The 27656-nt window shown below is 39.9% G+C and overlaps 6 protein-coding genes across 6 annotated transcripts in view; 3 read left to right on the top strand and 3 right to left on the bottom strand.

Moving 5' to 3' along the window:
• Positions 1-27656, bottom strand: part of dcma (syntaxin-like domain-containing protein decima) — a 152668-nt gene that overhangs the window by 40130 nt on the left and 84882 nt on the right. The window lies entirely within an intron of this gene.
• Positions 1821-6446, top strand: LOC147644010 (uncharacterized). The gene is given in 4 exon segments (XM_086831510.1): positions 1821-2076; positions 2131-2204; positions 3682-6188; positions 6191-6446. Coding segments are annotated over 4 exon segments (2715 nt in total). The 5' UTR covers positions 1821-1993; the 3' UTR covers positions 6242-6446.
• On the bottom strand, positions 2364-3476 carry Elba1 (Early boundary activity 1; the record flags this gene model as incomplete). Its single annotated transcript, XM_020946573.2, has 1 exon — positions 2364-3476. A coding segment is annotated over one exon (1113 nt), but the record flags the coding sequence as incomplete, so codon positions are not given.
• Positions 6777-8147, top strand: Elba3 (Early boundary activity 3). The gene has a single exon (XM_020946570.2). It carries the CDS (start codon positions 6839-6841, stop codon positions 7985-7987), a length of 1149 nt encoding a protein of 382 aa, XP_020802229.2. The 5' UTR covers positions 6777-6838; the 3' UTR covers positions 7988-8147.
• On the bottom strand, positions 8123-10127 carry LOC110179175 (OTU domain-containing protein CG3251). The gene has a single exon (XM_020946576.2). The coding sequence runs from the start codon at positions 10041-10043 to the stop codon at positions 8403-8405; it is 1641 nt and encodes a 546-aa protein (XP_020802235.2). The 5' UTR covers positions 10044-10127; the 3' UTR covers positions 8123-8402.
• LOC147644009 (uncharacterized) lies at positions 10926-12595 on the top strand. Its single transcript, XM_086831512.1, has one exon. The coding sequence runs from the start codon at positions 10981-10983 to the stop codon at positions 12439-12441; it is 1461 nt and encodes a 486-aa protein (XP_086687638.1). The 5' UTR covers positions 10926-10980; the 3' UTR covers positions 12442-12595.

Below are 27656 nucleotides of genomic sequence, written 5' to 3'. Positions count from 1 at the left end.
TTTTGAGGGTCTTTTTTTTTGGGAGATATTCCCATGTTTTCCTCTATCTTTAGATACAATTGATTTTTGTATACCGTAAATTTTTATACAATCGATGTTTATTTTTATACGGTTAAACATTTAAGATCGACCAATATACCTTATTTGCGAAATATTTGTTATTCAAGCAATTATCGCATTTAATACAACAAAAATTAAATATTCCCCCAAAGAGTTTAAATCTTAATAAAATAATACAAATTTTCATTATGTAGTCAATTTTTAATTTTTGACCTGTAGGGCGCTTTAATGCTATAATAATATTAAGAAAAAAGATCGAATACTAAAAAAACACGAAGGAAAAAATAAGCTAATATCAAAGCAGTTTGACCATCTAAATCATTATAACTAAGCTTAAAATGCATCAAATTTAGTTCGGAAACATATTATGTACTAGTTTTTAATAGGTTAACAAATCTGCATACTGATTTGTTAAATAAAAACTATTTAAGTTTTCTTATCAAATTTTTAACAATTTTAACGATGTTCAATTTAAAAATGTTCAAAAGTTTAAAAAAAAATTAATTTTACCCGGACATAGCTAGACCGATTCAGCTGTTTATGCTGATCATTTATAGGGTCGGAAATGACTCAATATAAAACTAGAATTATAACACACTTTATAGATATAACAAGAAAGGAAGCTAACTTCGGCACGCCGAAGTTTATATACCCTTGCAGACATAACTTCTATGACTTGGAATCTCAACAATATAAATTATATTTATTTGTGTTAAAAAACAATGAAGTAATACCTGCTTTCATTTCATTCACCTATACATATTATATTTGCAGTTTTACATTCGCAGATTTGCATTTTTCCTCTACATCTAACGATCGTTTGTATGGCACCTATATGATATAGTCGTCCGATTTTTATGAAATTCGACACAAAATTTAAGACTAATATAAAATGGCTATACCTCAAATTTGATGAAAATCTGATGAATACAGAAAAAGTTATAAATTTAATTGTATTAATTTCTCGATCATTCCTATGGGAGCTATATGATATAGTAGTCCGATTTTCATAAAATTTTATGCAAAATTGTAGAGTATAGAAAAATGCCTATATCTCAAATTTGATCCAATTCTATTGAAAACTGAAAATGTTAAAAAATTTTTTTTTAACATTTTCCGATCATTCCTATGGCAGCTATATGATATAGTCGTCCGATCCGGCCCGTTCCGACATATATACGAGTGAGAGTATATAGAAGGCTAACTACAAAGTTTCGTTCAGATAGCTTCAAAACTGAGAGACTAGTTTGCGTAGAAACGGACAGACGGACAGACGGACATGGCTAGATCGACTCGGCTGTTGATCCTGATCAAGAATATATATACTTTATATGGTCGGAGGTGCCTCCTTCACTGCGTTGCAAACTTCTGACTGAAATTATAATACCCTGCAAGGGTATAAAAAGGAAAATTACAATTGAATGCGAGATACCTGGCACCTACATTATTTTGGGTAAAAATAAAAGCAACATTGATATAGCTAAATTAGGAGAAATATTACGACTTTTCGCAGTTTTTGAGCTCTGATGTTTCAAAGAGACAGACGAACATTGCTAAATCAACTCGGCTGGAAATGCTGTCCAAGATGTTTGATATTTCATTTACATCATTCTTTCTGTTAAATACATTTCTGTCGTACCTTTGGGTTTGATATTGCATTTACATCATTATTTCAATTAAATACATTTCTGTCGTACATTTGGGCACCAGATAAAATCATGTATATCGAACGCGTCTGCTTTAAGTATTTATCGATAATATTTTTTGTGCGTGTTGTAAAAATGTTTTTCCTTGACTAAACTGCCATTGAGTTTTGTAAACAACAAAAATTAAAAACTACATATGTTTATTCAACAGTCTTGACATTTTTTAAATTGGGGAAACCCAATCAAAATTCCGTCAAAATTATTCGGAAATTTTTATTTATTGCATCATGAGCACCGATAGGAGTTTGGCAGAACAGCGAATTAAGCAGAAAAAGCTTTATAAAATTCGAATTCTTTTATTTGGTGGATGGTAAGATTGAGTCTAATTAGTTGTTCCACATTTGTGACTTTTAATCTCTTCCAGTCGCAAGGACTGGCTTAAAAAGGGAAAAAGTGGGGATTCCCTGGCCTGCACACCGAAAGCCAGTCAAATTGTGGGTAAGAAAATGAGTCATTTTATTTATTTATTTTTTTATCGATACACTGGCTATTTCGGCTGAGCCGGAACTTAGTTTACTATAAGAAATGTATGTTTGTATGTGGAAGTACCAATAGGAATCAAAGTGGAAGGATTTCGAATGGAATCTCGGATGGAATCTACTTTTTCTTCCGCTGACAACGCTGAAGCTTGGAGCGGAGCATCTTGTTCTCATCGGCACACTTTGTGGTGATTGCTGTGCGCACCTCCCTGGGCGTCATGTCCATGCTGTTGGTCATCAGATAGACCAGATCGGCCACCTTGAGCGGATCCAGCTGCTGCTTGCTGGGTCGAGCGCAGTCCTTGAAGGCCGGCGACGGCTTACCGGAGAGCGTGTGATGTGCCAGGGTGTCCCGGTCAAAGATCTCGCACAGCAGCTTGCGGGTGATCGAGGGCCCGGTCATATCCCAATTGATGGCACTGAGACTGCTGCGTAATATCTTGGTGCCATTCGGACCGATCATTACCATCGGCGATCTACTGTCCTGGTCGAACTCGAAGCCGGGACACGGACGCTTGGCATTCGGCGTGGAGGTCACCGGCTTCTTGCTGCGTTTTCTTTTATTCCCGGCTGACGATTCCTCCTCGCCATCTGGCACATATTCCTCGTCATCGTCATCGATGGTATGGTCCTCGTCATTGGTTTTGGGCGTGGAGGTATTGTGCTCCTCGGTTCCCTCGCGGAACATCTCAAAGCGTGACGAAGTTTGCTCTTGATTTTGATCCTGATCTTGGTCCATTTCCTGTACTTTTTCAATCTCAATAGTGAGGAGATCTAGAGCCTTTCGCTTACAGCGCTCCCATTGCTGCATCAGCTTCATCCGTGCCTCATTCACCGCTTGTATGGTGCACTTCATAAGCTGCGTTGTCTCCACGTCCCTCACAAAGTCATCATAGTCTTGATCCTCCTCCTCCTCCTCATCCCGCTCAGCGTTACATCTCTGGGATTCGAGCAACTTCTCAGCAGCCTGGGTCAGAGTTTCCAGAGTGCTCAACTTCCCATTGTCCGTCAACTCGATCTGACGCATGGCACGATCCGCAAAGGCGTCGGCATCTTCTTGCTGTTGCTGCAGCGTCTTGCCATCGCCATCGCTTTCCTCCTCCGTAAAGGAATCGTCTGTGCGAAGACGGGCAATGATTTCCACCACCTGCTTTTGAGCCTCGGATAGTTGCACTGTCTCCGGATCGTAGGGCAGGAGGGTTAGGGCAAACTCTAGACGTTGGCGGCGATTGATCTATAGAGAATATTTGTGTCATATTATTCCTAGCTAATTTGCAGTACGCAATCTTCTGACTCACCATAGTTCTGCTTGCTGGCTAATTGTAAACTGAAAAGTTACTAATAGGTCCCTGTCTTATATACCCGAAAACTGTCCCAGGTAGTTGATGAAGAAACTACCTCTATTAATCCCTTTATGACTACCCTTTATTTTACAGATGTTTCGTCCAGCGGGTCGGATATAGAACGCATACCTGCGGGTGGATCTTCACCATGCGGCTGCCAGTGGGACTCCGTCACCCAAAACGTTTCCACCACCGAAGTGGCCACTCAAACGGAGGACGATGAAACGACAATCAAAAATGAAACCGGGCCAGAGACTCCTATGCAACCTAATCCAGATCGGAAAGATACAGGCACTCAAATATCATTATCGGAATTGGCTGATTCAAGTAGAGCCTTCATACAAGTACAATATAGCAATGTTAGCAAAAGATTTCAACCACCTGGTAATATAGTAGATCAGGAAGGCGAACAATCAGAAGCAGAGTCAATTTGTGAAAAACTGTCGCAAAAATGGAATCCTCTTGTTTTAGTTGATAGGAGCCATTCAAGTTTATCGGGGGCTAAAAACCAACTACCAAAAAATCCGCCACAAGGAGCCCCACAACAACAGAGAGGTCAACTAACAAGAAGCCAACCAACAAGGAGTCAACCACAAAGAGGTCAAATAGCAAGAACCCAACCAAATAGAGGGCAACCAGCCAAAAGTCAACAAGGGAGGGACAACAAGTCATCAAGAGGAGGCCAACAGAAATCAACTAGGAGGCAAGCAGCAGTTGCTTTTGAGCCACCAAACCAAAATAAGCAATATCAAAATGGGGAACAAGTCCCACCAGAAGAGGGGTCAAAAACGGAAGGTGAGAGCTTAGGCAAGCCGAATCAATCTGATGAAAAACTCTCACCAGAAATGAAGCCTTCTGCTTCTTTTCCGTGCTCTCGACTTCCCGAAATACTTCAACGGGTTTGTGAATTGGAAAAAAAGCTAAAACAACAGGAGCGCTCTCTCAAGAACCTGCAATTCGCCATGATGACATGCAAACCACCACCACCACCTTGTCCACCACCACCTTGTCCAGCACCACCTTGCCCAACACCAAGCAAAACGAAAAGTATGGCGGATCAATCCACCCAAAAATGCGGAGAAAATGATTCCAATTGCAGCGTTCCAGACTCCATGAAGTCGAACAAATCCTCGGCTTGCTCTGTTAACCAGCCATCTAGGGATTTACCTTGCAATCCCTCTTGTGCTAATGATGGCTATCCCGATTGCCAAGCTTTAAAGAAGGAATTCATAGATATATTCATTAAACCAGATGCAAACGCATGTTCCAAAAAGGAGACACAAAAGCCAATTACCATTTGCCCTGTGAAGAATAATTGCCAAGATGCCCGAAAAATGTGTATTCAATGCCTGGAAAAATCCGACATTTTAATGCAGCAATTTAATCATATGTTTGTGAGGACAGGGAGTCCAGGATTGAATTCTAATCCAAATAATTCCAAGAAAAACAAATCACTTGGCTTGGAACAATGTTCGAAAAAACCCGAACCAGAGACTGAAATTGGTCTGGAGGAACCAGAATCAAAGAACTCAAACATAATGGAGGAAAGCGTTGATCTAGTGACCAGCAAATCGAAAGATGATGTTTCAAATACAATGAAGATCTCCTCAGTCTCTAGATTGGCTAAGAATAATGCTCTAAAGCTCTGTGACTCCCATCAATGTTTGCAAAAGGAAGTCTACGAGTCTTTAATGGATCAGTTTATCAACTATTTTGCAAAGCCAAAGACAGAGTGTGGACAGAACCCGCAGCCGCTGGCTCAGAAAGCTGAAGGGGAGCGCTACTCATTCGAGCGTTTGTGTGCTGAACTGATCAACCTATTTACCAAGACAAAAAATCTTGAATCGTGTGGAGTACCGAATGCGGATAAGCTCAAAAGGATGACCATATCGGTTAGCAATACGGTTCTGAAGGGGGATCAGAAGAAACCGGATGAACAAAATGAGAAACCTTGCAGAGTTGAGTACATTTCCAAGGATCTGCAAGGGTCATCCTGTGGCTGCCAATTGTGCAGTGACAATGGTAACCTACCCGTTCTTGACAGCTTGGTCGACGAAATGAGGAACCTTATTGGCTCCAGACCGTTCCGAGATGTGGTCCTAACCATAATGCGACGGGGATGTAATGTCTATCACATAAGTGTCCGGGAGAGGGCAACAGGTCATGTGCTGGGCTGCTTGCTGGCCAATGGAGCGGCGATAAATGAAGCCATAGGCTTGAGATTGTTCGAGGATATCCCCACATTCTGTGAATTGAACAAACAAAGAGCGGACGATGCCAGGGATTGTCCTCTCGATGCCATAGTACCACAGAGGGAGCCGGGTGGTGAGGCTCACAGGGATAAAGCAAGGGCCATGGAATTTTTCACTCGAGTGCTGGGACTTCCGTTTGGGGAGGCCGAACGCTTCTTATCTATAACCACTGCCCTCAAAACGGCCAAGAAGTCATCGGATCAGAGTCTCGTTGGAACGGAATTATCAAGAGTTAACGATAAAACTGGCCTTATTGGCCGTGGAGCTGTCACCGATAGCTTGATTTTCTTGGGTAGTGTTCACGATATGCCAGGCGGATCTACCGGCTCACAGATGGATTTGAGTGAACTGGGGGAGGCGTCCAGGCATTTCCTTCGTTTACTTTCTGGTCTGGATATTGATGATAGCAATAGGGATTGAGTTCCAGAAAAACCCAGGCAATAACTAGCTCTAAGCTCACAAAGACAACGCTATCTAAAGGATAAGATTGCATTCTCTTATATACATATCTTTTATAAATATCTTAAACCTAGAAGTGCAATTTTATATGAAAACTTCTAGCAATGGACATTTTATAATACAGAATAAAATTGGGACTCGAATGCATATTTTAGATATTAATTCTTGGGATGTTTCTTGCCAAGCAGGTAAGTAAATAAAATTTGCAATATTGCAACAGATGTCCTTTTGGACTTTGTATTTATTGCCCATTTCCAAGCAGCTGCGAATTGGGAAAATCCGCGGACTTGCAGGTAATAAGTAAGCAATTAGAATAATCCTGACCAGCTGCGCCAAATAATTGCCAGGTAAAGCGGGTAAAGTACACCAACTTCTCATCCCTTTTTCACCTTTAAAAGAACTTGCAACGCTGGAGTAGCCATCAATTCATCACGAGCAGCACAGTAAACAACACCAGATAGTTACCAAGATAATACATAAATTTATAAAATTTATAACAATTCATTTGCGAAAATTAAGTTCAGTAACTAGCCACCAGCATGAGCAATATTAGCAACGACAGTGGCCTGGATGACTCCGCCACCAGTGGTGCTGTGGCCAATGCCAACGCCCCAATAGCTGCCACTCGCCTATCCTGGTTCCTGGCCGAGGTCGACGATGGATCCATGAAGAATGGCAAGCCCAATGGCCAGCCCCGACTCTGTGTGCTACACTCAATGGAGCTTCTGGAAACGGACGTATCGGACAAGTACATGACCCGCTTTGTGGAGTTCCGGGTGAATGGTATGGTGCTGGAGGCTAAGCTCATACTCGCGGCCGATGAGCGGCGTCTCGTGGACGCCGCCTTGTTGTCCATGAGCAAGGAGCAGCGGGAGAATGCCAATGCCAGGCAACTTCTGGTTCAGTATACCGAAAACGAGGAATCGGGCGAGCGTCTCGTCCAGAAGCTCGTCTCCCCGGACAGTGTGATGTGGATGAGCGCCAAGCCAGAGCTTAAGGGCACACCATTGGTCAGCCTGGGTCCTGGATGCATTGCGCACGTCCTCTATGCCTACGATCAGCGACATTACATGGAGAAAATCTTGCTGCACCTGAAAGCCCGGAGCTTTGATCATGCCTTCGATGAACACTTGGAGGTCGAGGATGAGCCCACATTGACCGATGACACATGGATGCTTTTGCAATACAGTCCAGAGCCAGAGGTGGTCGTCTACCAGGTGGTGCAGTATAGACATACGGTGTGGCGTCAGGAGAACCTCTTCAAGGACGTTATTGCGTACATTCAACTACCCGGCAGTGATATCATTCTCCAGGCGGTGGTCATCAGCTATGGCAGGGACAAGGAAGCACAGGAAGCCAAGTTTGAGGAGCTGCGACGTTTTGCCCTGGACATGGACTTTCCACCGCCCGACGAATTGGAGAAGCACCTCGAGCAGGGCAACAACAATACAACCGCTCTCTTTTCCCGCACCAGTTTGTACCAGAAGGCCGAGCAGCGGGATGCCACCGGGGAGCACAGGGAACTGCGCCGCAGTCTGGAGCAGATGAGCGAGAAGGCTCAGAGCGAAGCTCAGATGATCATCGATGCCTTCGACATGGTGGACAATATCAATAAGAATCTGCAGTGTCGATTGTCCGGGGATGCGAGACTTGCCGTGGAGGCCACATCCGGCGATGAATTGAGCTAAGCCAATTCTGGTTTTACAAAAAACGTACAACGTTTGCAATAGCTTTATATTTTAATTCATATAAATGAAGATATATTCTATTGTGCATTTGAAAATATGAATTTTTACAAAATAAAAAAGGATTTAGAACGAAAAAGAAAATCTATGTTGTCCCCTTTATAGCTTTTTCCAGCTTAAGGAATTGAAAATTTAACTTTGTGCGGTAGAAACTTCATATATTCTTTTTGTCTTAATACACTAAAAAATTAAAGATCAAAACATACAAAAAATATATAAAAAAAAGACAAAGTTCAGAGTAATACTCCTTTTCTCTGCTCATAAAAAATAGAAAAAAAATTGTATGATCTTTTTTAACTCAAACAAAAATTCATGCTTTGTTCTTTTCTAAAATTTCTTTGGAAGTCTTACATCCCAGCTAGTAGGTAAGTGGCTGGAAGGGATTGATAGTCTGGGTGCCCATAGGGGCACTGTTGTCGGCATAAGGCATCGGCATTGGAGCAGTCACTGGAGCATGTGGTGATGGCATGACGTAGAAATTCCCTGGAGGACGAATTATCTGAGGCTGAAGCGGAAATTGTCCTGGCATAAATTGTTGTGATCCAATTGCTGGCTGCTGCGTTGTGTAGACAAGTTGGTAACGAACGGTGGCCAACGGCGGTCGGGAAACGAACATTGGCGGTCGGGAAATGTACATCGGCGGTTGGAGAATCTGCAAAGGTGGTCGAGGAACGTGCAAAGAAGGTTGGGGCACTGGCATAGGCGCCGGTGCAGTTGATTGATTCTCTTGGTTTGATGATGGCGCATTGTTGGTCTGGCCTGTCGCAAGAGGAAAAGGTAGAATTACCTTTTCACCCTGCGAGTGCAAAGTTAATCCTGATTGCGAAGCCGGAAGCCGCTGCCCCATGCGAACCCTTCTTGGGCGCTGCTTGTGAAACTGACGGGTGGTACGCCTAGACCTGAACGGAGGATCCCAAGGCTTGAACTCTGACAGCGGCACTGGATGCAGCGCTGCATAGGGTATGGTCAGGAAGTCTGCCTTCTCCTGGGAGAAAACTATGGTCGAGGTCCTGTCCCACTTGATGCGCTGGATGTAACATATGGACATCTTTTGCGGCTGCTTCGGGTCCAAAGCCACCTGGCACTTGGCTCCCACTTTGAAATTGTAATCGCCCATGTAGATGTTTAGATTTCTGGCCACTCGGCGAGCGGCATTCAGGCAATGCAGCTCCACATTGCGATAGGTGTACGGATCCAGGGATTTAGAGACTGAATAAGTAAAGGGACTGTTCCCGTCAGCGAGAAACTGCCGCACGCACGATACTGGCAATGGGGCCTTGGACCCACGATTGTGGTAGGCGCAGGTCTTGTAATCGGTCAGGAGGCAGCGAGTGTTCTCCGGACGGTCTAGCTTGAAAGTCTTGCCATTGGGACACAGAATACCGATAACGTTCTTCCCAGCATCCATTTCGAATTGGATTCCCGAGTCGAAGGTGTTTGGATACAGCATCGCCTCCACCGCCAGACTGACATCCGGCAGACGGAAGAGCTGCCGATAGAGGAGCTTAAAGGCAATGGCCTGGCAAATGGCGGCCATGGTGATCTGTGGCATGGTGAACACAGTGTCAAAGTGCCCATTGCGATCATTGAAAATCCTTAGGACATCACGATGGTAACTGTTGTCTCCGATGGTGAGCGTTTCGCCGAGTTGGAAGCCCTCGTACATGACCACGTTGCGGCCATACAGCAAACACATGGCGCGCAGCTCCAGCATCGTACCCCTGGTATGCGACCTCTCCATACGAAACAGATACTCGTCGAAGTTGCCGCGCACATGCCGCTCGAAGAGGCGTCTCTTGCGGAACATGAAGCGAACGCACTCCATCCGGATCTCGTAATGCAGCATCTGGGTGTCGTACAATTGCTCGGAGACCACGCGGAACAGACTGGTGGCGTCTGTAACCGTGTGCTTCCTGTATAGGAAATGCTCCTCCAGGAACTGATCGATCGGGTCTGGCCCACGCAGGCTTCCAAGCCTAACTCTACGGTCTTCCGACATTATTGTAACAGAAATCGCGGGAAACACGGCGTCAAATTGGCAAGTTAAAATCAAAGCGACGCTTTAATAAATCGTTATCCAACACTACAGAGACTGTAAAGTTACCAGACTAACTAATATTATTTACAACCCTAAAAGGTGGGAATACATATATCCTAAATATATGCGGAATGCTTGTTAAATAAATATATATATAATATATAATAATATAAAATGGAGAATTTGAATAACTATAACTAGCTATTTGGACAATCGATTAACAAATGAAAAACTGCGAATTCTATCACTTTATCAACACTGGTTGTCGGCGTCACCTAAAACCACGTGGGCTTAATTTTCCCTTCAACTTGTGCTTAGAATCAAACTTCTTGGAAATGGCTAACGATAATCCAAAGTAAATCAAGCTGGAAACTAAACCTGATGTTCCAACGGTTTCAGCGAAACCCAGCATTGACGAGCTAATGAAGCAAAATCAAGAATTGCTCTTCAAGAGCGAGGCATTAAGCCGGCAATTGCTTGAACACGTACCTTCACAGAAGCTTGTCGAGAAGAATCAAATCAAAAGAATCAAAAAGCTCGTGATGGAACAGTCACAGAAGTCTATAGTGTAGAAGATGGAAATCGAGAAGCTTGTGCCCTCTGCCCGCGTTTAAAAGAAAATATGCCAATAAGACATTCACAAATAAGTAATTTTTTGCGCCAAGCGCTACAAATTCCCGCCATCTTTTAAACTTTAAACATATCGATATTCAGATATTTTTTTCAGTGTCTTACTCGATGGGAAAATTATCGCAATTATCGTATTACAAAAACTACTAAATGTATGCAATACTTGTTCCTTTCTTTTCCAGCACTGGAACTGTGACTTGTCACGTGTATAAGATTTTTCTTCACATTTTATATTTCCTAATTATTTGTTGACACGAAACCAAAAGAAATGGAGGAGCTACCGAAACCAGCAGTTCCACAATCTGCAAAATCCAGCATTCCCAAAGAAGTTGAAGAGGAACGTGAGAAAAATAATCCCAAATTCATAAGCAAGAATCAACTTAAAGCAGAACTCGATGTGGTTAGCAAGCACAACCAAGAGCTGATCACCGAGATTGATTCCTTGCTACAGCAGATGGAGAAGATGTCGAAGGCCGAGGCCCTCCGCCAGCAATTAATAGAGTACAAAGAGACAGAGCAGTTCGTCACGAAGATACAAGATCTGACCGCCGAGAGGGACTCCTTGCTACAGCAGCTCCAGACGGAAATGTCTAAGGGCGAGGCACTGCAGCGGGAATTGCTTGAGCCCGATCAGCCGCAGCAGTTCGTCATGAAGGATCAAGAGGTGATCACTGAAATGGATTCTTTGCTGCAGCAGCTTCAGCAGGAGATATCCAAGACCGAGGCTCTGCGCCAGCAACTCCTAGAGCACGAACAGTCGCAGCTGTCCGTAGTGAATTGCGCCAAGGAGGAAAATAAAGTTCAGGTGCAAGAGATGACAAAGCAGATCGATGACCTAATGCAACAGTGCCAAGGTTTTCAAGACGAGGTGCACGATTTGGCCGGAAAGCTCGAGCAGATCAACGAGGAGAACACATGTGCCATCTGCCTGACGCCGTGGGAGGGCGAGGGCGACCACCGCATTGTCTCGATTTCTTGTGGTCATCTCTTTGGAAAGAAATGCATTCGAGATTACTTGGCGCGCAATTCTGAGTGCCCATACTGCAAGCGAGTGGTTCGGTCCGAGGAAACACGATTCATCTATGGCGTTCGCACTTTGCGGGTTCGACAGCAACAGGCGCAGACGTCCCATGCCTTGCAGGTAGCTGGACAGCTTGGTCCACTTCAGCCAATGCGTCCAGCTTCTTCCCAGCAGCTGGCACCACGTCCAGTGCAACCGGCTCGAGCAGGACAATCGGGGCAACGTCAGCAGCAGCACTTTATTCCAGTACAACTAGCTCCACGACCGCCAGTGCAACAGTCTGCAGCAGCAGCACTATCGGGTCAACGTCAGCAGGCAGCTCTTCCAGGTTCACGTCAAATGCAACAGGGTACACGTTCAGAACAACAGGGTCCACGTTCAGCACAACAGGGTGTTGCAACACAGCCGGCTCCACGTCCAGCGCAACAGGGTCCACGTTCAGCACAACAGGGTGTGGCAACACAGGGTCCACGTCCAGCGCAACAGGGTCCACGTTCAGCCCAACAGGGTGTTGCAACACAGCCGGCTCCGCGTCGTATACAACTTGGTCATCAGCCGGTTCCACTTTCGGATCAGGCACCACAAGCACATCCATATTCATTTTATCCAGTATATCCAGCACATCAGGGTTCCCGTATACCAGTTCCTCCAGGACATATTGTCGCATGGATGATGTCGCCATGTTATTTTCAATGTAATAGAAATTGAATACCCTCAAATATTTTTATTTAAATGTAAAACGAAGTTTTTAAGTTTGATTTTCTCATTTACTCAATTGAAATCACCTCAATACGACTGTAATTAATAATTTGACATTACAACTTGTGCATATTTACTGGAAATTTTGAAATGTATGCTTTTATTTCAGTATTTACAAATAAAACGTTTTACACTCGAGTTTGTTTTTCAATATTTAAATTAATACAAACGATCCTTCTTTTTTCTATGAATGGATAATATTCCAAAGAGGTTCTATAAGGTTGTAGTTATTACTTGGGAATCACAGCATAGATCTTGATCTCAAAATCTTTATACAAGACCTTCCTTGATCTTTTATCCTTGCGTTTGCTTGGGCATAAATCTGCAATCAATGAAGAAGGGCTTGGGCTGGATACTCCAAGTCTCTCAGCCGCAGTTCATTATTTATTTGGCCTATCAACTAGTCAATACAACAGAGAGGCGGTCCATTTTTCACACATGCACCCATGACTATGAAATTGATGACTAATTCCTGGGCGGCACAAGAAATGCGTGTTGGAAAATAAATGGAATAATCAATTTTCGGCTGTCGCTCTGACCAAATCGTGTCAATGGTTTCAGCTAGTCCTTGTTCCTTTTTTCCAAATACATATATGTAAATATTTTATTTCTCGTTTCTATCTGATGTGTGGCACATTTTGATATGCAAATGCTTCTTGGGAAAAGGCAGACTGATTTAAATATATTTATGTGTGACGTGCAGATGTAAACATATTCCGTATATACTATGTATATATACTATGTAGTTACAGTATATAGAGGCAAAGTTTTGGGGCAGCTTCTCCATCTCTCTCTCGCTCCAAAACAACCACAAACCGCAAAGACAGAGAGAGGCTTCAAGTAAACTCTGCTTTTCGAATTTGCGGCGTGGAAATTGTATAAAAATGTGATTCCCAAACGAAGGACGGGGAATGGGATTGGGTGACCCAAAAGTATAATAAATAAACTCAGGAGCGATTCCTTGGAGCGTTCATCAAAGCAAAATTGATATCAATCATACGCACACAAGTTCAGCCCCCCTTCACAATCGTATCTGTGTCTATGTGATGGCAAATTGAAACATTATATAAAATATTGGAACCCCAAAACTACCCACTCGGCAAATGGTCCTTAAAAATAAAACACCATCAAGGCGGCGGTCCCCAAAACAAAAATGTATTAAATTTAAAGGAATTTTCCGTTGTTATTTTTTAGTCAATGTCCGGCTTTTCCGTCTGAGAAGAAGAAAAGCCCAAAAAGGGAGGGAAAACTTTGTCTGCCACTTTAAAGATGATGTCTGCCTGTCGTAGGAGACGTGAAAATAAGGAAAATGGAAAACAAAACTAAGGCAAAGACTAAAGAAAATGAAAGCAAAGGCACCGCGACCAGCCGTGACATTGCTACTGCGGAAAATGAAGCCATTGCTCGAAGGTAAGTCCTGGCCAACGAAAAAAAATCAAAGTCACACTCCACCAATCCCGCAGCCGTTTACCCTTTCGGGGGAACCCCCAATTTCCCAGCATTTCCCGCCTTCCCACAGCTGGCAAAGTGTCAACGGCAGTCGTGCGTCTCTCCATCTCGGAGCCACAGCCACGCATCGCATCCTTTGGATGTCCCCATTCCAAGGATTCTGGAGATGACTGCTCCTGCCCAACTGCTGTGTCGCACAATAAAAGATGCCATAAGAAACACAAGTAACGATGATGTCAAAAAGGAGAAGCGAACATTTGTATACCCCTTATTTGATATAATATTTGTTATTTTTCAAGAAATTAACTTGAAATTAGAAAGATCTTCAAATAAAGGTTTGTAAATTAATTATAGTTAGTAATTACTATGAAGCATTCTTTGACTTTACAAATCGATGGCTCTATCACACCCTCCGATTACACAGGATAAGGCCAAAGGCCACAGGATGAACTACCCTTGGGCCGCTTCTAGAGAGAGACAGGAGCTGACAATGACATTTACACTTCAGCTGCCGCTTTTGCTTAAATTTCTTGCAGATGATGAATGAATGTTGTGCTCGGTTAAGTCAAAGTTTTTCATCATTTAGCTCATTAAGCATACAAAAGTTATTATATCGAGGAGAACAACTTGATGAGGGTACTTTGCCGAGTAACTTTACACTTTAACCAGTCGAAAAATTTTTACTTTGTACTTGGAGCAGCTTAAGATTTACCACTTTCAGGCTCACAAAGGTCAATTAGCTGGTTGCTTTTAGTTTCGGGAGACAGAGGGAGAGATAAAGTGGAGGCCGCCAAATGAAAATTTTAATAATGCAAACGAGACGCTCTTTGTGGCCCGTTGCATGCACCTAGGAAGTGCATCACCAGCTCTGAAAATAAATACAATTTCAATTGGATTTCATAAAGTCTACAAGTAAAGAAAGTAAAGAAAGAATTTCGGTATAAAATTATATTATATTTTTAGAATAACAAAGTATTTTAATTACAGATATTGCACTTGTAATATGTTTTTATGCATTTCTAGGGTATTGTTATTTCAGTCAAAAGCTTAAAACGCAGTGAAGGAGTCATTTCCGACCCTATAAATCATATATATTCTTGATCAGAATCAACAGCCGAATCGATCTGACCATGTTTGTTAGAAAAACATTTTATGAAATTTTTTTTTCAAAATTTTATGATGAAATTTGACATGTTACCAAAGTGAAAATTTGACAAAAATTTTAATTCGTTAAATTTCAAAACGCAGTATGCAGATTTGTTAACCTAACAAAAACTAAAATAGAACAGCTTTCCGAATTGAAATTAATGCATATTTGGCTAAATTATGAGATTTTAAAAATTCGATTTAAAGAGAAATTTGTCATATAAAATATAGATAAATGTTTACTAAGAGAGTGGTATTTAAAAGATTGTAAAACTGTAAAGTAGTCATTTCCGACCCCATAAATCATATATATTCTTGATCAGCATCAACAGCCGAATCGATCTGACCATGTTTGTTAGAAAAACATTTTTTGAAATTTTTTTTTCAAAATTTTATGATGAAATTTGACATGTTACCAAAGTGAAAATTTGACAAAAATTTAAATTCATAAAATTTAAAAACTCAGCATTCACATTTGTTAACCTAATAAAAACAAACATAAAACAGCTTTCGGAATTGAAATTAATCCATTTTTGGCTTAGTTCCGAGTTTCTTAAAATTTGATTTATAGACAAAATTGTAATATAAAATATAGATAAATATTTACTAAAAGAAGGGTATAATAAGTTCAGTCAAAAGCTTAAAACACAGTGAAGCATTTCCGACCCCATAAATCATATATATTCTTGATCAGCATCAAAAGCTGAGTCGATTTAGCTATGCTCGGGTAAAATTTATTTTTTTCAAAATTTAAACATTTTTTAAGGGTTTCAAGTTGTCAAAATGTGACAAAAAAAAAAATACAATTTAAAAAATTTTAAACTCAATATGCAGATTTGTAAACCTAATAAAAACTAGTACAGAACAGTTTTCCGATTCAAAATTAATGCATTTTTGCTTGAGATATGAAGGATTTTCATATCGAGAGTATAGAAATTTCAAGTTCCTGAAATTAGCTTCCTTTCTTGTTACTTCCTGTTTGTTTTTTGGATAGTTTTCCTCCGTGCACCTTCTCCTTCAAATGCCTCTGGCCATGTGCCATCATCGGCTTTTCGTTTTCTGTTATTTTAGCGTGGTTTGTGCCTCCGCCTTTTCACACAACAATGGCCTTCCCTCCCCCCCAAAAAAGTGAACTAGCGCCGAGTTAATTGAATTGTGTTTACTCTGTGGGACCAGGACACAGAGCAGGAGCAGCCAGGTTCCATGTTATTTTGGGACTCCCATTTTGGACGGCACAGAGGCACAGCGTCAAAAAGTCATTCCAGGGGACTTGCATCATGTCAGGAGAGTCAACTTTTCCATTTGAATCCAACGCTTTGTGGCCGTTAAGTGAAATATTGGGTTAAGTAAGTTGTCGTCCTGGTACATGTGAGTGTTTTGCCTCCTTTTTTTTGTAGCTTTCAAGTTATTCAAGTCCATAAAGTAGAAACTCAATTTACAAATTTCCGTTCGATGGCTCATTAAAAGTTTTTTCCCTTTTTGGTTGCTGTTTGTTCCTTAATACAAAAGTGATGGATGATTGAAGTTTATGCCATCAAAAGTTCAGGTAGTTTTAAGTTGCAATCAAAGGAGTCTAATAATGCTAAATACCATAAACTTAATATTAAAAAGTATAAATAATCATCGAAACTCACCCGCATAAACCCTACGAATTGTTGCAAACTTTTGAGTAGAGTTTCTCTGAATAATAAATGCTTCAAAGGAGAGAAAGGGACTCAAACAAAAGCGCAAAGTTAGCCATCTAATTGTATTGATAATTAGCGTAATTAGTGGAAGCAGGTAAGCCTTGTTGGCCGCCCAAAATCTGATCAGAAAAACAAAAAAGACAGAATCTAATCGCCAAGTGAACCATGCTGGTTTCAATTACGGAATTTTGTGAGGTTTCCACAGCCGCAAATGTATCGCATTCGTAGTACGCTAATGCGTCAAGTGGCCGCAGGACATTTCCCCGCCAGGACAAAAGTAATTTCGAGCTCTCGTGCGAAATGCAAAAACTTTCACCAAGTGCGCAGTGCGCCGATAAAAAGTTTCGATTATAATAGAACATTTTTCGGGGGGCAAAACGGGAAATGAGAAATGGTTGGGCTAAGACTTGGGGCATCATGCTACATTTAATTTCAAAACCAAGAGGGAATTGTTTCAAATTGTTATTTAACAGAATAAACATGCTGGTCTGCTGGTGGTGGCGTTGGGTAAAATCATTTAAAAGTTAGTCTAAACAATATTTAGATTTAATCACGAACAATATGCAGGCATATAATATATTTATATGTGAATGGGGTAACCTTAATTTAAGCCTTGTTGCGTGATTGTAAGCCCTTTTTTTTTTTTGGTAGTAAGAAATCTGTTATGCTAACATGGGAATAACATTAACAGGGAATAACAAAACAACAGCAGCCTCTGTTATTTGCAGAGCTTGCTTGAGTTAACATCACTCACACGACATGGGTCCCGCTAACAGGGAATAACAAACAACAGCTGTTCCATTTCACTCAGTAGCCTCTGTTATCTGCAGAGCTTGCTGGAGTTAACAGCGCCACGGGATATCAGGAATGAACTTGTCTTTACTGCCTTTTATATGTCAAAGAACCGCTTTATATTGACGGCGCTGCATTGTTTGAACACAAAGTTCATTTGCTGCTCGGCTTTGTCTACAAATGGAACGTGTTCATTAAGTTAACTACGCTTTTACCCAGCAGTGAGTAACAATAAAGAATAGTTGGAAATACTCACTCACTCACAATTTCGAGGGACCTTTGATTTATGGCAATACAATTGTGCGACGACAATTTGCTCGATGTAAATTAAAGCTCAATGGCAATCGGCCTGGCTTATACATACACAGACACACACACACACACATGAAAACCCATTAACGACAGCGCTACTCAGCATAATGACAAAACTTTTACACGTGCAGCGACCAAAGTTTGGGCAATCATTTTAATTTTTATGATCTCCTGAAAGGCGGCACAAAAACTAAACCGAACCAGATACAGAGAGAAAATATTACTTAAACGGGTCAAAGGATAGATCTTCTTATTGAAAGAAGTTAGTTTTCTTAAATATTCTCAAAATAAATAGCCGAAATTATTAATACACCGATAGAAATTCATACTTTTACTTAGCTTAATATTTTGTTTTAAATATCATCAGAAAGAAAAAATAAATTAACTTCCGGAAACCAAAGTTTTGTATACCCTTTAAGTTTGGTCATTAAAATGATCATAACTAAGCTAAAAATACATCAATTTAGATTTGGAATGATTTGCTATGCTTGTTTTTATTGTTTACAAATCTGCAATCTGGCTTTTAAAATTTTAAAAATTAAGTTCTTTTTTGTTAAATTTGGAACATTGTAACGATGTAACCCATAAAAAATTTTTGAAAATTTAAAAAAAAATTAATTTTGTTCAGACTTATCCAAATTGATTCCGCTTTTAATGCTGATATATTTATTTGATTTATAGGGTCGGAAATGACTCCTTCACTTCGTTTTTAGCTTCTGAATGATATTAATATACCCTGTAAGGGGTATTATTTTATAATTATAATAATTTAATATTATATATTATGTATAATAATTATAATATAATGTAGCAAAAGTTGGCTCTAAAGTCAGTGTCAGCTTGGAAACAATCGTTAGGGTAAGAAATATTGGTGAGTAATTTATAATTATGTTAGGCTTTATCCTATTCATAAATATGTATTGTATTGGCATTTGGTGTCGAAGGGCAATCACTATCACTCCTGCCACTATCACCATCGATGTAAACAGAGGGAAGGCCACGCACAGACTGACGGGAGCGCAACGGCTGTGCCTCTATTTATAGTCCCCGAGTAAAGAGAACAGAGAAAGTTAGAGCGAGAGAGAGAGAGAGAGAGCCATAGAGTCATACCTCTAGAGAGCAGCAGAGCTAAATATCAGTAGAGGCCAGTGTTGCCAGGTGATGAGCGCCCATATAAGCTAGATTTAAAAAAAAAATAAGCTAGAATAAGCTAAACAATTTTTAAAAAATGCGAAAAAACAAGCTACACCCAAATATGAGAAAACACGAAACATATAATATATATTATTATATTATATGAATATGTTATTATTAAAGAAAGTCTTAAAAATATGTTCTTAAAGTAAGCACTTAAAACAAATTAGTTAATATTTCATCAATTCCTTCATGTTGTTCGTCGCCGAGTGTTCGGCAATGAACAAACAAAGCGCTGCTTCCTGATCCTGAGTCTTGCAACACTTAGCCGGAAAATTTATTTTTTGCGATTCAGCAACTGATCTCATTGATAAAATGTGCTTTTTCGATGCCGCATGCTGCCTGATTTAAAAAATTTTGGCTGATATTGTCGACTTACAGTAGCAACAATATGCTTTGGTTCCTTCTCCTGGCACTTAAATTCGTTGTTTTGGAGCCAAGCATCCCGAAAAATCTGTTTATATATAACTTTCGGCATTTTGAGGACACGCTTTACCTATTTTCACAACACAACAAAATTATTGGTGGTAACACTTCAGCCAACAAATCGATCTCCGATAACACTTTCGATTAGAAATAAGTTCACGATCACATAAAATGCACATAACCATCGGAAAAAAAGAACAAACTCCAATATTTTCATGCTATAAAGCATATTTTTCGTAAAAAACATTCCGTGGATGTCAAAAATACATAAAAAGCTAAAATATGCTAGATGAATTTTAAAATAAGCTATATTTCAAGCTATAAGCTAGATGGAAATTTTTCAAGCTTTTCTAGTTTCAAATATGCTAGAACTAGCTTATAATAAGCTAACCTGGCAACACTGGTAGAGGCACATAGAGAGAGATAGGCATACCGGAAAAAATCTGTCTCTGAGAGAGAGAGATAGAGCGCGAGAACAGAGATGGAGTCAGAGGAAAGTTATAATTTATTTTCGAAATATTTTCTAATCGTTCCTATGGCAGATTTTGATGCTGATCAATAATATATATACTTTATATTGTTGGAAATGACTCCTTTAATGCGTTTCAAAATTCTTTGTATTCATTTTTATTTCTCTTGATTTTAATCCCTTCTGTAAACAGTTAAAATTTTACCTAATAAATTAATAATTTAATTTTAATTTAATTAAATAATTCAATTACTTAGTTTTTAAGGAAACCTAGATATTTTTGCTCTATTTTTCCTGACTTAACTATTACTTTAATTAAAATAAGTAGATCTTCATTTTTTTCTTTCTCTGCACTGTTTCTGGGAAACTCCTTTCCACTGCATGTCCTTTTGTTTCCTGCCTTTGCCCGCTGATTGTCCGTGTCTGTGTGTAAATAACATTTAGAGACTTACTTTTAATGCCGCCCTGACAGGTTTATTGCTCTCTCTGTGTGTGAGTGTGTGACTGCGAGTGTGGCTGCGAGTGTGTTCAATAGCTTGGGACACCGCATGATTATGCGAAAATTACGCATACGCCGCATATGCCACGTGCGATTGCTCACATTTGAAGTGCTAAGACCACCTTTTCTTTTCGGGGCAAAAGAGCTGTGGGAAATGTGTTACGGGCACACAGGCTGCTGTGAAAATTGAGCGCGACTTTATCAATATTTTTTTACTGTCTTTCATGCATTATTAATGCATTTAATTTGTCTGAAAAGGTAAAGCACTTGAAAACAGGCGACTAACGAGCACAGTGGAATAAAGTCCTGATACTTGGAAATGTATTATTTTATTTAGAGTCAAAATCAAAGTTAAATTTGTTTAGTTATTAGCCATAAAAAGAACTAATTTCTCAACTTTTTTAATGTACTTAAATTCTTATTTGTCTGTTTATCTTATTTATCCCATTGTGACAAGCACAAATGAATGTCTTTTATGACACAAATAAGACAAGATGTCCTATGAGAAATACACGACCATAAAAAACACATCAGAAACCAATTTTGATGAATACTTTTGCGTAAATGAAAATCAATAAAATACGCATGTTTTGCAAAAATATTTAAATGGCGTAGGGGAAGGAGGATTCAAAAAAGACAAAAAAAAGGAAAAGGATAAAAGGAAGAACAAGGCGGACGCGGCATTTAAACACTTTCCGGACCCCAAAAAAACATGTTAAATGAAGCGCAAAATGAGCGCAACAATAAGTCCAAATGTGTCTCCAAATTGTTTGGCAATGTAATCAATAAGGGAAAGACCTGACATATTTGAATATCGATAAAAGGCAGAAAACTCAAAAAAGAAAAGCGGTGCGGTGGTTAAGAAGGGAGGGGAAAGTCGGATGGGGAAATGACAACATTTCAGCCTGATGGAATGCATTGATATGTGAAATGATTTGACGTTTGATTTGTAAATGAAATTAAATGGGCGTTGAAAATTCCAGAATAAGCAGAGGGGGGCACTAAGGGTGTTAACAGTGATAAATGAATAAATACATAATGTTTGTTAGATTTACATATTTATTTAGGTAGATATTATTTGTTAAGATCATTTTAAATGTTCTTGGGATGTTTTTATATGTAGAATTATTTAACATTTGCAAGGTGTTATAATTAAAGTGAAAGTCGTAAGACGCAGTAAAGAAGTCAGTTTCGACCCTATAAGTCATTTATATTCTTGATCAGCATTAAAAAGTGAATGTACGTCAGGGTAAAATTTATTATTTTTATTTTTCGAAACTTTGAAAAATATTTCAGAGGTTAAATTTTTAAATCATACAATTTTCACATAAAAAACGAATTTTTAAAATTTCAAAAGTATGCAGATTTGTAAACCGTTTAAAAACTATCATAGAAAAGCATTCCGAAATGAAATTATTGCATTTTTGGTTAAGTTATGATATTTTTCATATAATAATATATTCCAGAAATTTTTAAAATATACAAAAATTATTAATCAATTGAAATGAATTCCTTAAAATTATGCTAAATAGTTTAACTTCAAAGCCCGCATCCTTGTCGTTTCCCTGGCTGCTTAATCCTGGCTTAGGCATTGTCAGGACATTGCAAATTGATTGATTTGCTCCTAAATGACCTTAAATATATTTGCATTTGACCAGGTCACGACTCAGTGGTCTCTTTCTCAGCTCTGTGGGCTTCCTTCCCCGTCTCAAATGTCGACAAAAGCAAACTTTGTTCGCCTCGATCGATATCCGGGAATTGAATGGAATTGGACAAAAAAGCGAGCAGCTGCTTTGGGGTCCAAATAAATGCCAAGTCGTGACTGCAGAAATCAAAAGAAATTTACCATGGTCGGGGCGATACAAATCATTGCAGGGCGCTGCATTTGCAATTTCAGCTGCTGATGTCAGTTGAAAATTTATGCGATTTTTATTGGTTTGAAACGTTTCTCTTTTCTTTTCTTTTCTTTTCTTATTTTTTGGAAGAAGGTAGCAGCAGCAGTATTTGTTTGTGCAGCAAATGAGGCATGCTGGCAAGGAGGAAGAAGGATACTTGACTTTTATGGCACCTGCGCTCCTTGCGCTTCATTAGCCATTAATTTGGGCGGTTGCACACTCAACGCATGGGCGTGGCCCTGGCCCAGGTAACACACTAAATCTTGGTCTGCCAACACGCTTGGCTAACCTTCGATGGAGGGGGAAAAATCGCATTGCATTGCATCGCATCGCATAAGCAAAAATGCCGCAGCGACATGGCCCAGATGTGCAGCAGGAAGTCTCACAGAAATCCAGTTTGCCAAGCAAAAAACTACATACATCGGGGTCAGGAATAATGCGAAATGTGAAACAGTGGTACGTATTTTCTTTCAAACCACCATATTGTATATATTTGCTAGAAATTTGCTAGGATTCTTGGTTTTCTAAATCAAAATTGTGCAGAAACCACAACCACAGTGCCTCTACTAAAACTTCCGACAACATAATTCAAGGTCCTGGGTAAAGGAAACTTGTTTCTCTAGCAAAGCGCCAAATAATCTATTAGGTTTGCAATAGCATCTCACAACCAGTGACAGGAAATAGACAAAAATACCTTTGGAAAAACGTCAAATTGCGAGCAAAAAACAAACTCCAAGCAAACAGTAAAAAATAACGAGCGGAAGCAGAAGAAACCGAAGGAATTGTGGAGGACTGGGAAGAAGGTGTCAGCATCAACATCGAAATGGAAAAGAGACCCCCTGAATCGACTGAAAACATGTCTCCCCATCACACTACAAGCATTTGTGGGAAAAAACACACCGAAAGTAAAAAAAACTGTTCGTTGCGCTCGAACAACACGGCGTATACGCTACGCTCCAGTTGGGCCTGAATCAAAAGTTCAAGAGATGTCCTGGAGATTTGCGCGACAAGCCAAGAGCAAAATTAGTTTTCGTCCTTACCCCCAGGCAAGTGTGACAGTGGCAAAAAAAGTTTCTATAGACAACGGCAGGCTTCTACGAGGTGAACTGGCGATCCAACTCAATTCCAATGTGAACTCAATATCCGTGCAAAGAAAAATATGTCCAAGTAGTGCAACCTTGAAACATTTTACTGCTCTCTTTTGGGGCTTTCTTGCTCTGACATCGCGTTGGAATCTAGGGGAGATGAGATAAAGGAATTCCGGGAATTTATTTACCAAATAAATACATTGTGATGAGGCATTTCACAGACACACTCACTCACTTCGAGTGGAGTGGGAGAAGTATCTATTGAAAAAGAAATTGTATCTATAAATTGACTTAGCTTAAATTTTTGACAACCGTCGAATTTCCTCTGGCTAAGCGGATGCTTGGAAAAACAATTTTAGGAAGTTGTTGTCAACATTTCAATCGAAGTTTTAATGTAATAATTGAACAAGTTTTATAATTTATAATTATAAGTTAAAATACATATTTTTTGTAATTTTCTCTTGCCTGTTCTGTTCTTATCTCGAACAAATGCAACATGATATTTGCATGCAAATGGCTAATTAATATAAATTACCCTGGGCGACCTGTTGGCACTGTTATGCATGAAATGCGAAATATTACGCATACGCCCCGTTGAGCGTGCGACGGTATTAGCCGGCAGCTTAGGCGAATGGCGGCTCGTGTGGCAGCCACCTTGGGTTGCTACTTAGTTTAGCATAAAATTTTAATTTTAATTGCTAGCATGTGCGTGGCAGTAAGGCCGATGGGCTGATGGTTGACAACACGCCATGTGCCAGAGTCTCAGCCTCCTCCTTTTCATTAATTAAGCTTTTAATTAAACTTTCAACCGTGTTAGGCGAGTGTGCGTAAAGTTGATTAACCTGGGGAGACTCGGAGGTGTCAATGTTTAATGCATGCTGGCGAAAATCAAAGGTTTTAATATTCTCTCCTCTTTTTTTTATGAATTTTTAACATCAGCAGCACACAGGACACACACCATCAGAGAGTCCAAGATTCCTTTGGAAGGATGCTGGATAATTTGCATGTGCATATCGATCCAACATTGGACAATTGAGTAAAATGTCACCGGCTTCTCGGGGAAAAAATGGAATGAAGATAAAGCTCTTTTGTGTCGGTGGTGTCACGAACAGAGTTGTTTTGGGTTAAAACAATTAAGAAATCGGGAAAGCATTTAATTGCATTGCAAAAAGAGCACTGAAAAAACATGATTGAAGCAGAAATTTTATTATGGCTTAAATTAAACAAAAAATACAGCAAATTACAGAAGACCCCCAACATCAAATATTTCTAATTGATGTGTCAAAGTTTGGCAGGACATTTTCTTTCACCTTATTATATAAATTATAAATATATATATAAAGGTAATTTTGTCCAGGTCTCAGACCTGAAAGCTGCTTAAAACCCTTTTGCTAGTTTTAATGGCCATCATTTCATCTTGATGACAGCTTATTAAAATGTCAAAGCGTTAAACTTTTCCATGTTTTCCATCTCACTTCTGAACCATTTCAGAGCCCCAAACGAAACTTAATTACCAATGTGGCATTGTTCAGCGGCACGGCTGCAGTTAATCAACATGCAACCATAATTTATTCAACTCAATCAACGGGGAACGAACACACACACCGCAGTTTTTCCTTGTTTTTCCTTCGAAAAATATCACGTATACGTTCTCGCCTTGTGGCGAAGGAAGCCCCTCGCTTGGGTTAATTCCTTTTGTAAGGATTACGAATTGCATAAATGAGTTAAAAAATATACATTGATATCTTTTTTTATTAAAATGCACAAAAAATTGCACTTTAAAACTCTGGAATATATATTTTATTAAACCTCTAAACATGGTTAAATATTTATTTGCAAAAAAGTTTTAATAGGAACTGTAAATGCTGCAGGCTATGTTTATAAAAAAAACTCCTCAGCTATTATATATTTATGTGTTGTGATTTTCCAATTGCCAAAGCTTGTTGCAAAAACTTTTAAAGCAAACTTGCAAAATAATTTAATGATGAGACACAGACACAGGCAGGGTTTACCTGTTATAGCAATTACCCATTCCGTATAAATATCCCTGGCTTGTTAAGTGTTGAATTTTGTTTTATTTCGCCCCTGCCTTAATTAAGGTTTTAAAACGATGACAGCCATGGGATATCAATTAGTAGCCCCAGTTAAAACCATGATTAATGTAAATAAATAAAAAGTCGGACGTGGGTCGTGGGAGGAGGCTTGTGCATTGATTAATATTAAATCCCGATGCATAATGCCTGAACAGGGTCGCATAATTCAATGGCAGCAGCACCACAATTTATGCAATCCCGCTTAAAAACGCCACTCGATAACATTTGCATTGCAAAACCAGGACTCTGGCCTGGTCCTCGTTCGCAAAAGGGCAGAAAATGCACCGGAAACGGAAGCTTAGCCTGCAGTACTTGGCCACGCCCGGGGCGCGTTTATCTTTAGCTCAAACATTTGTGCCGCCTTCCGTGCCCTCAGAAAAACTTTTCTGCGGTTTCTGTGCTAGGAATTCTTTTTTTCCGTTGGATTTTTGCTATATTTTTCCACCTTTTTTTATACTTTCTGTAAAGGGTATTAAAGGAGTTTCAGTTTGCTGGGAAAAAACAAGTCAAAGGTACATGAAAAATCAGTTTAAGAACTGTTTAATCAAAACTATTTATAAGTTGAATTCATGTTCAAATCTAAAGGAATAACAACTTTTTAGGGATTTTAAATATAGTATATGAAAAAGTGTGCTAGGTATCCTCTTGTCGCGTTTTGTCATCTTCAATGTTCATTCTTTCCTTTATCTGTGTCTGCAAATGTTTGCTCTGCTTTTGTTGACTGAGGCCCAGAGCCTGGGTTTTAAGGGAGAATTTAAAGTTTATGTCGCTTTGGCTTAATTGGCACGCCCACTTCAAAAAGGTTGAATGTATATGGTATGCATTCGCTTTTTGGCTGTCAGTGGAATTGAATCATAAAAGTGTTGCAAATGACACGGCAAATTAACAGCAGCTGTCGTATTCGCCACTTTCTCTGTCTCTCTATAAAAGACTGCCAGTTTATTATTTATGGGATGGTATGGTATGGTATGGTATGGTATCCTCTTCTCCGCCTGGTTAGCATATTGCGTAGTTTTTTGTTTTATGAGCGACCCGGAGTTTGGAAAACCATCAACTGCAGTAATGGCCAGGAGGATGGAACGTTGCGCACTGGTGCGTAAGTGCTGCTGGCTATAAAAAATGAAATGCCATCTCTGCTTTGATATACAAGTGTTTCGAGGATGAGGATGCTGCCGGGTGTTAAACAAAGTAACACGCAGCTTGACATTTGCCTTGTGATATATATCGAAGTCAACATGGGTTTTGGGTTTTTGGGTTTTTGGGTTTGAGTGTCCTTAACGCAGCTGCGCCTGCACTAAAATAGTTGAAATTTGTTTTTCCCCCTTCTCAGTGTGTGAATGTTTGCAGTAACATGAGCTGGTTGGCAAAAAGATCACCAAACTAGATGGCAGATGTGGCTACATTTAAGTGTTGCCAGATAAAAGATGCAAAAGGACAAATGGTGACGAAAGGAGTTGGGTTTTTAAAGGGGAGAAAGGAAGTTCTCTCTGCCTTAAGGTATCATAATTAAAAATCTTACTATCTTACTATAAAATACATATTATGATTTAAATACTTAAACAAATTACAGAAGGGAAAACTAAGCTTTATTATTTGTATATTTTTCAATGCAATCTTCTTTTTTGTAGAAACCCTAAACTTTTCCTAATACTATTAATTAAGAAACTGCCTGATTAATGTCCTGACAACTGTTTCCGACTTGTGCACTCGACAAAACAAGTTTGTTTTTTTGGGATGGAAGGAAGTGCCACCTCAAATGTCACAATGACACTGGTGCTGCTCCTCCCTTCCTTTTGGACTAAAAGCTTTGGCACGTTTTTGTGGTACCTACTAATCCCAGTTCCCGTGCCAGTAGATCCTTTTCAGCTCCTTCACAGGAAGCCGACGGTCGAGTGGGTTGTGAGCCAGTGTGTGGGTTGTATTTAAATGATTTCATTAGAGACGCGCGTGCCAGAGTATCCCCGGAGTATCATCGCATGTAACGCATTACCTTAACTCATTTATCACCGCATTTAACAGCCTCAGATCTGGACCGAACCCACATTCACATCCCAACCCCAATCTGGTGTGTAATCGAGCGTCGAGCCGAAATCGCTTTGTGTGACTTTCATACGTA

This window comes from Drosophila serrata, unplaced genomic scaffold (assembly GCF_035046125.1).
Source record: "Drosophila serrata isolate PLE 108 unplaced genomic scaffold, ASM3504612v1 contig_240, whole genome shotgun sequence".
In the NCBI taxonomy this organism is placed as follows: domain Eukaryota; kingdom Metazoa; phylum Arthropoda; class Insecta; order Diptera; family Drosophilidae; genus Drosophila; species Drosophila serrata.
Note: the sequence above shows the minus strand (reverse complement) of the source record. Positions and strands in the feature narration are given on the sequence as shown.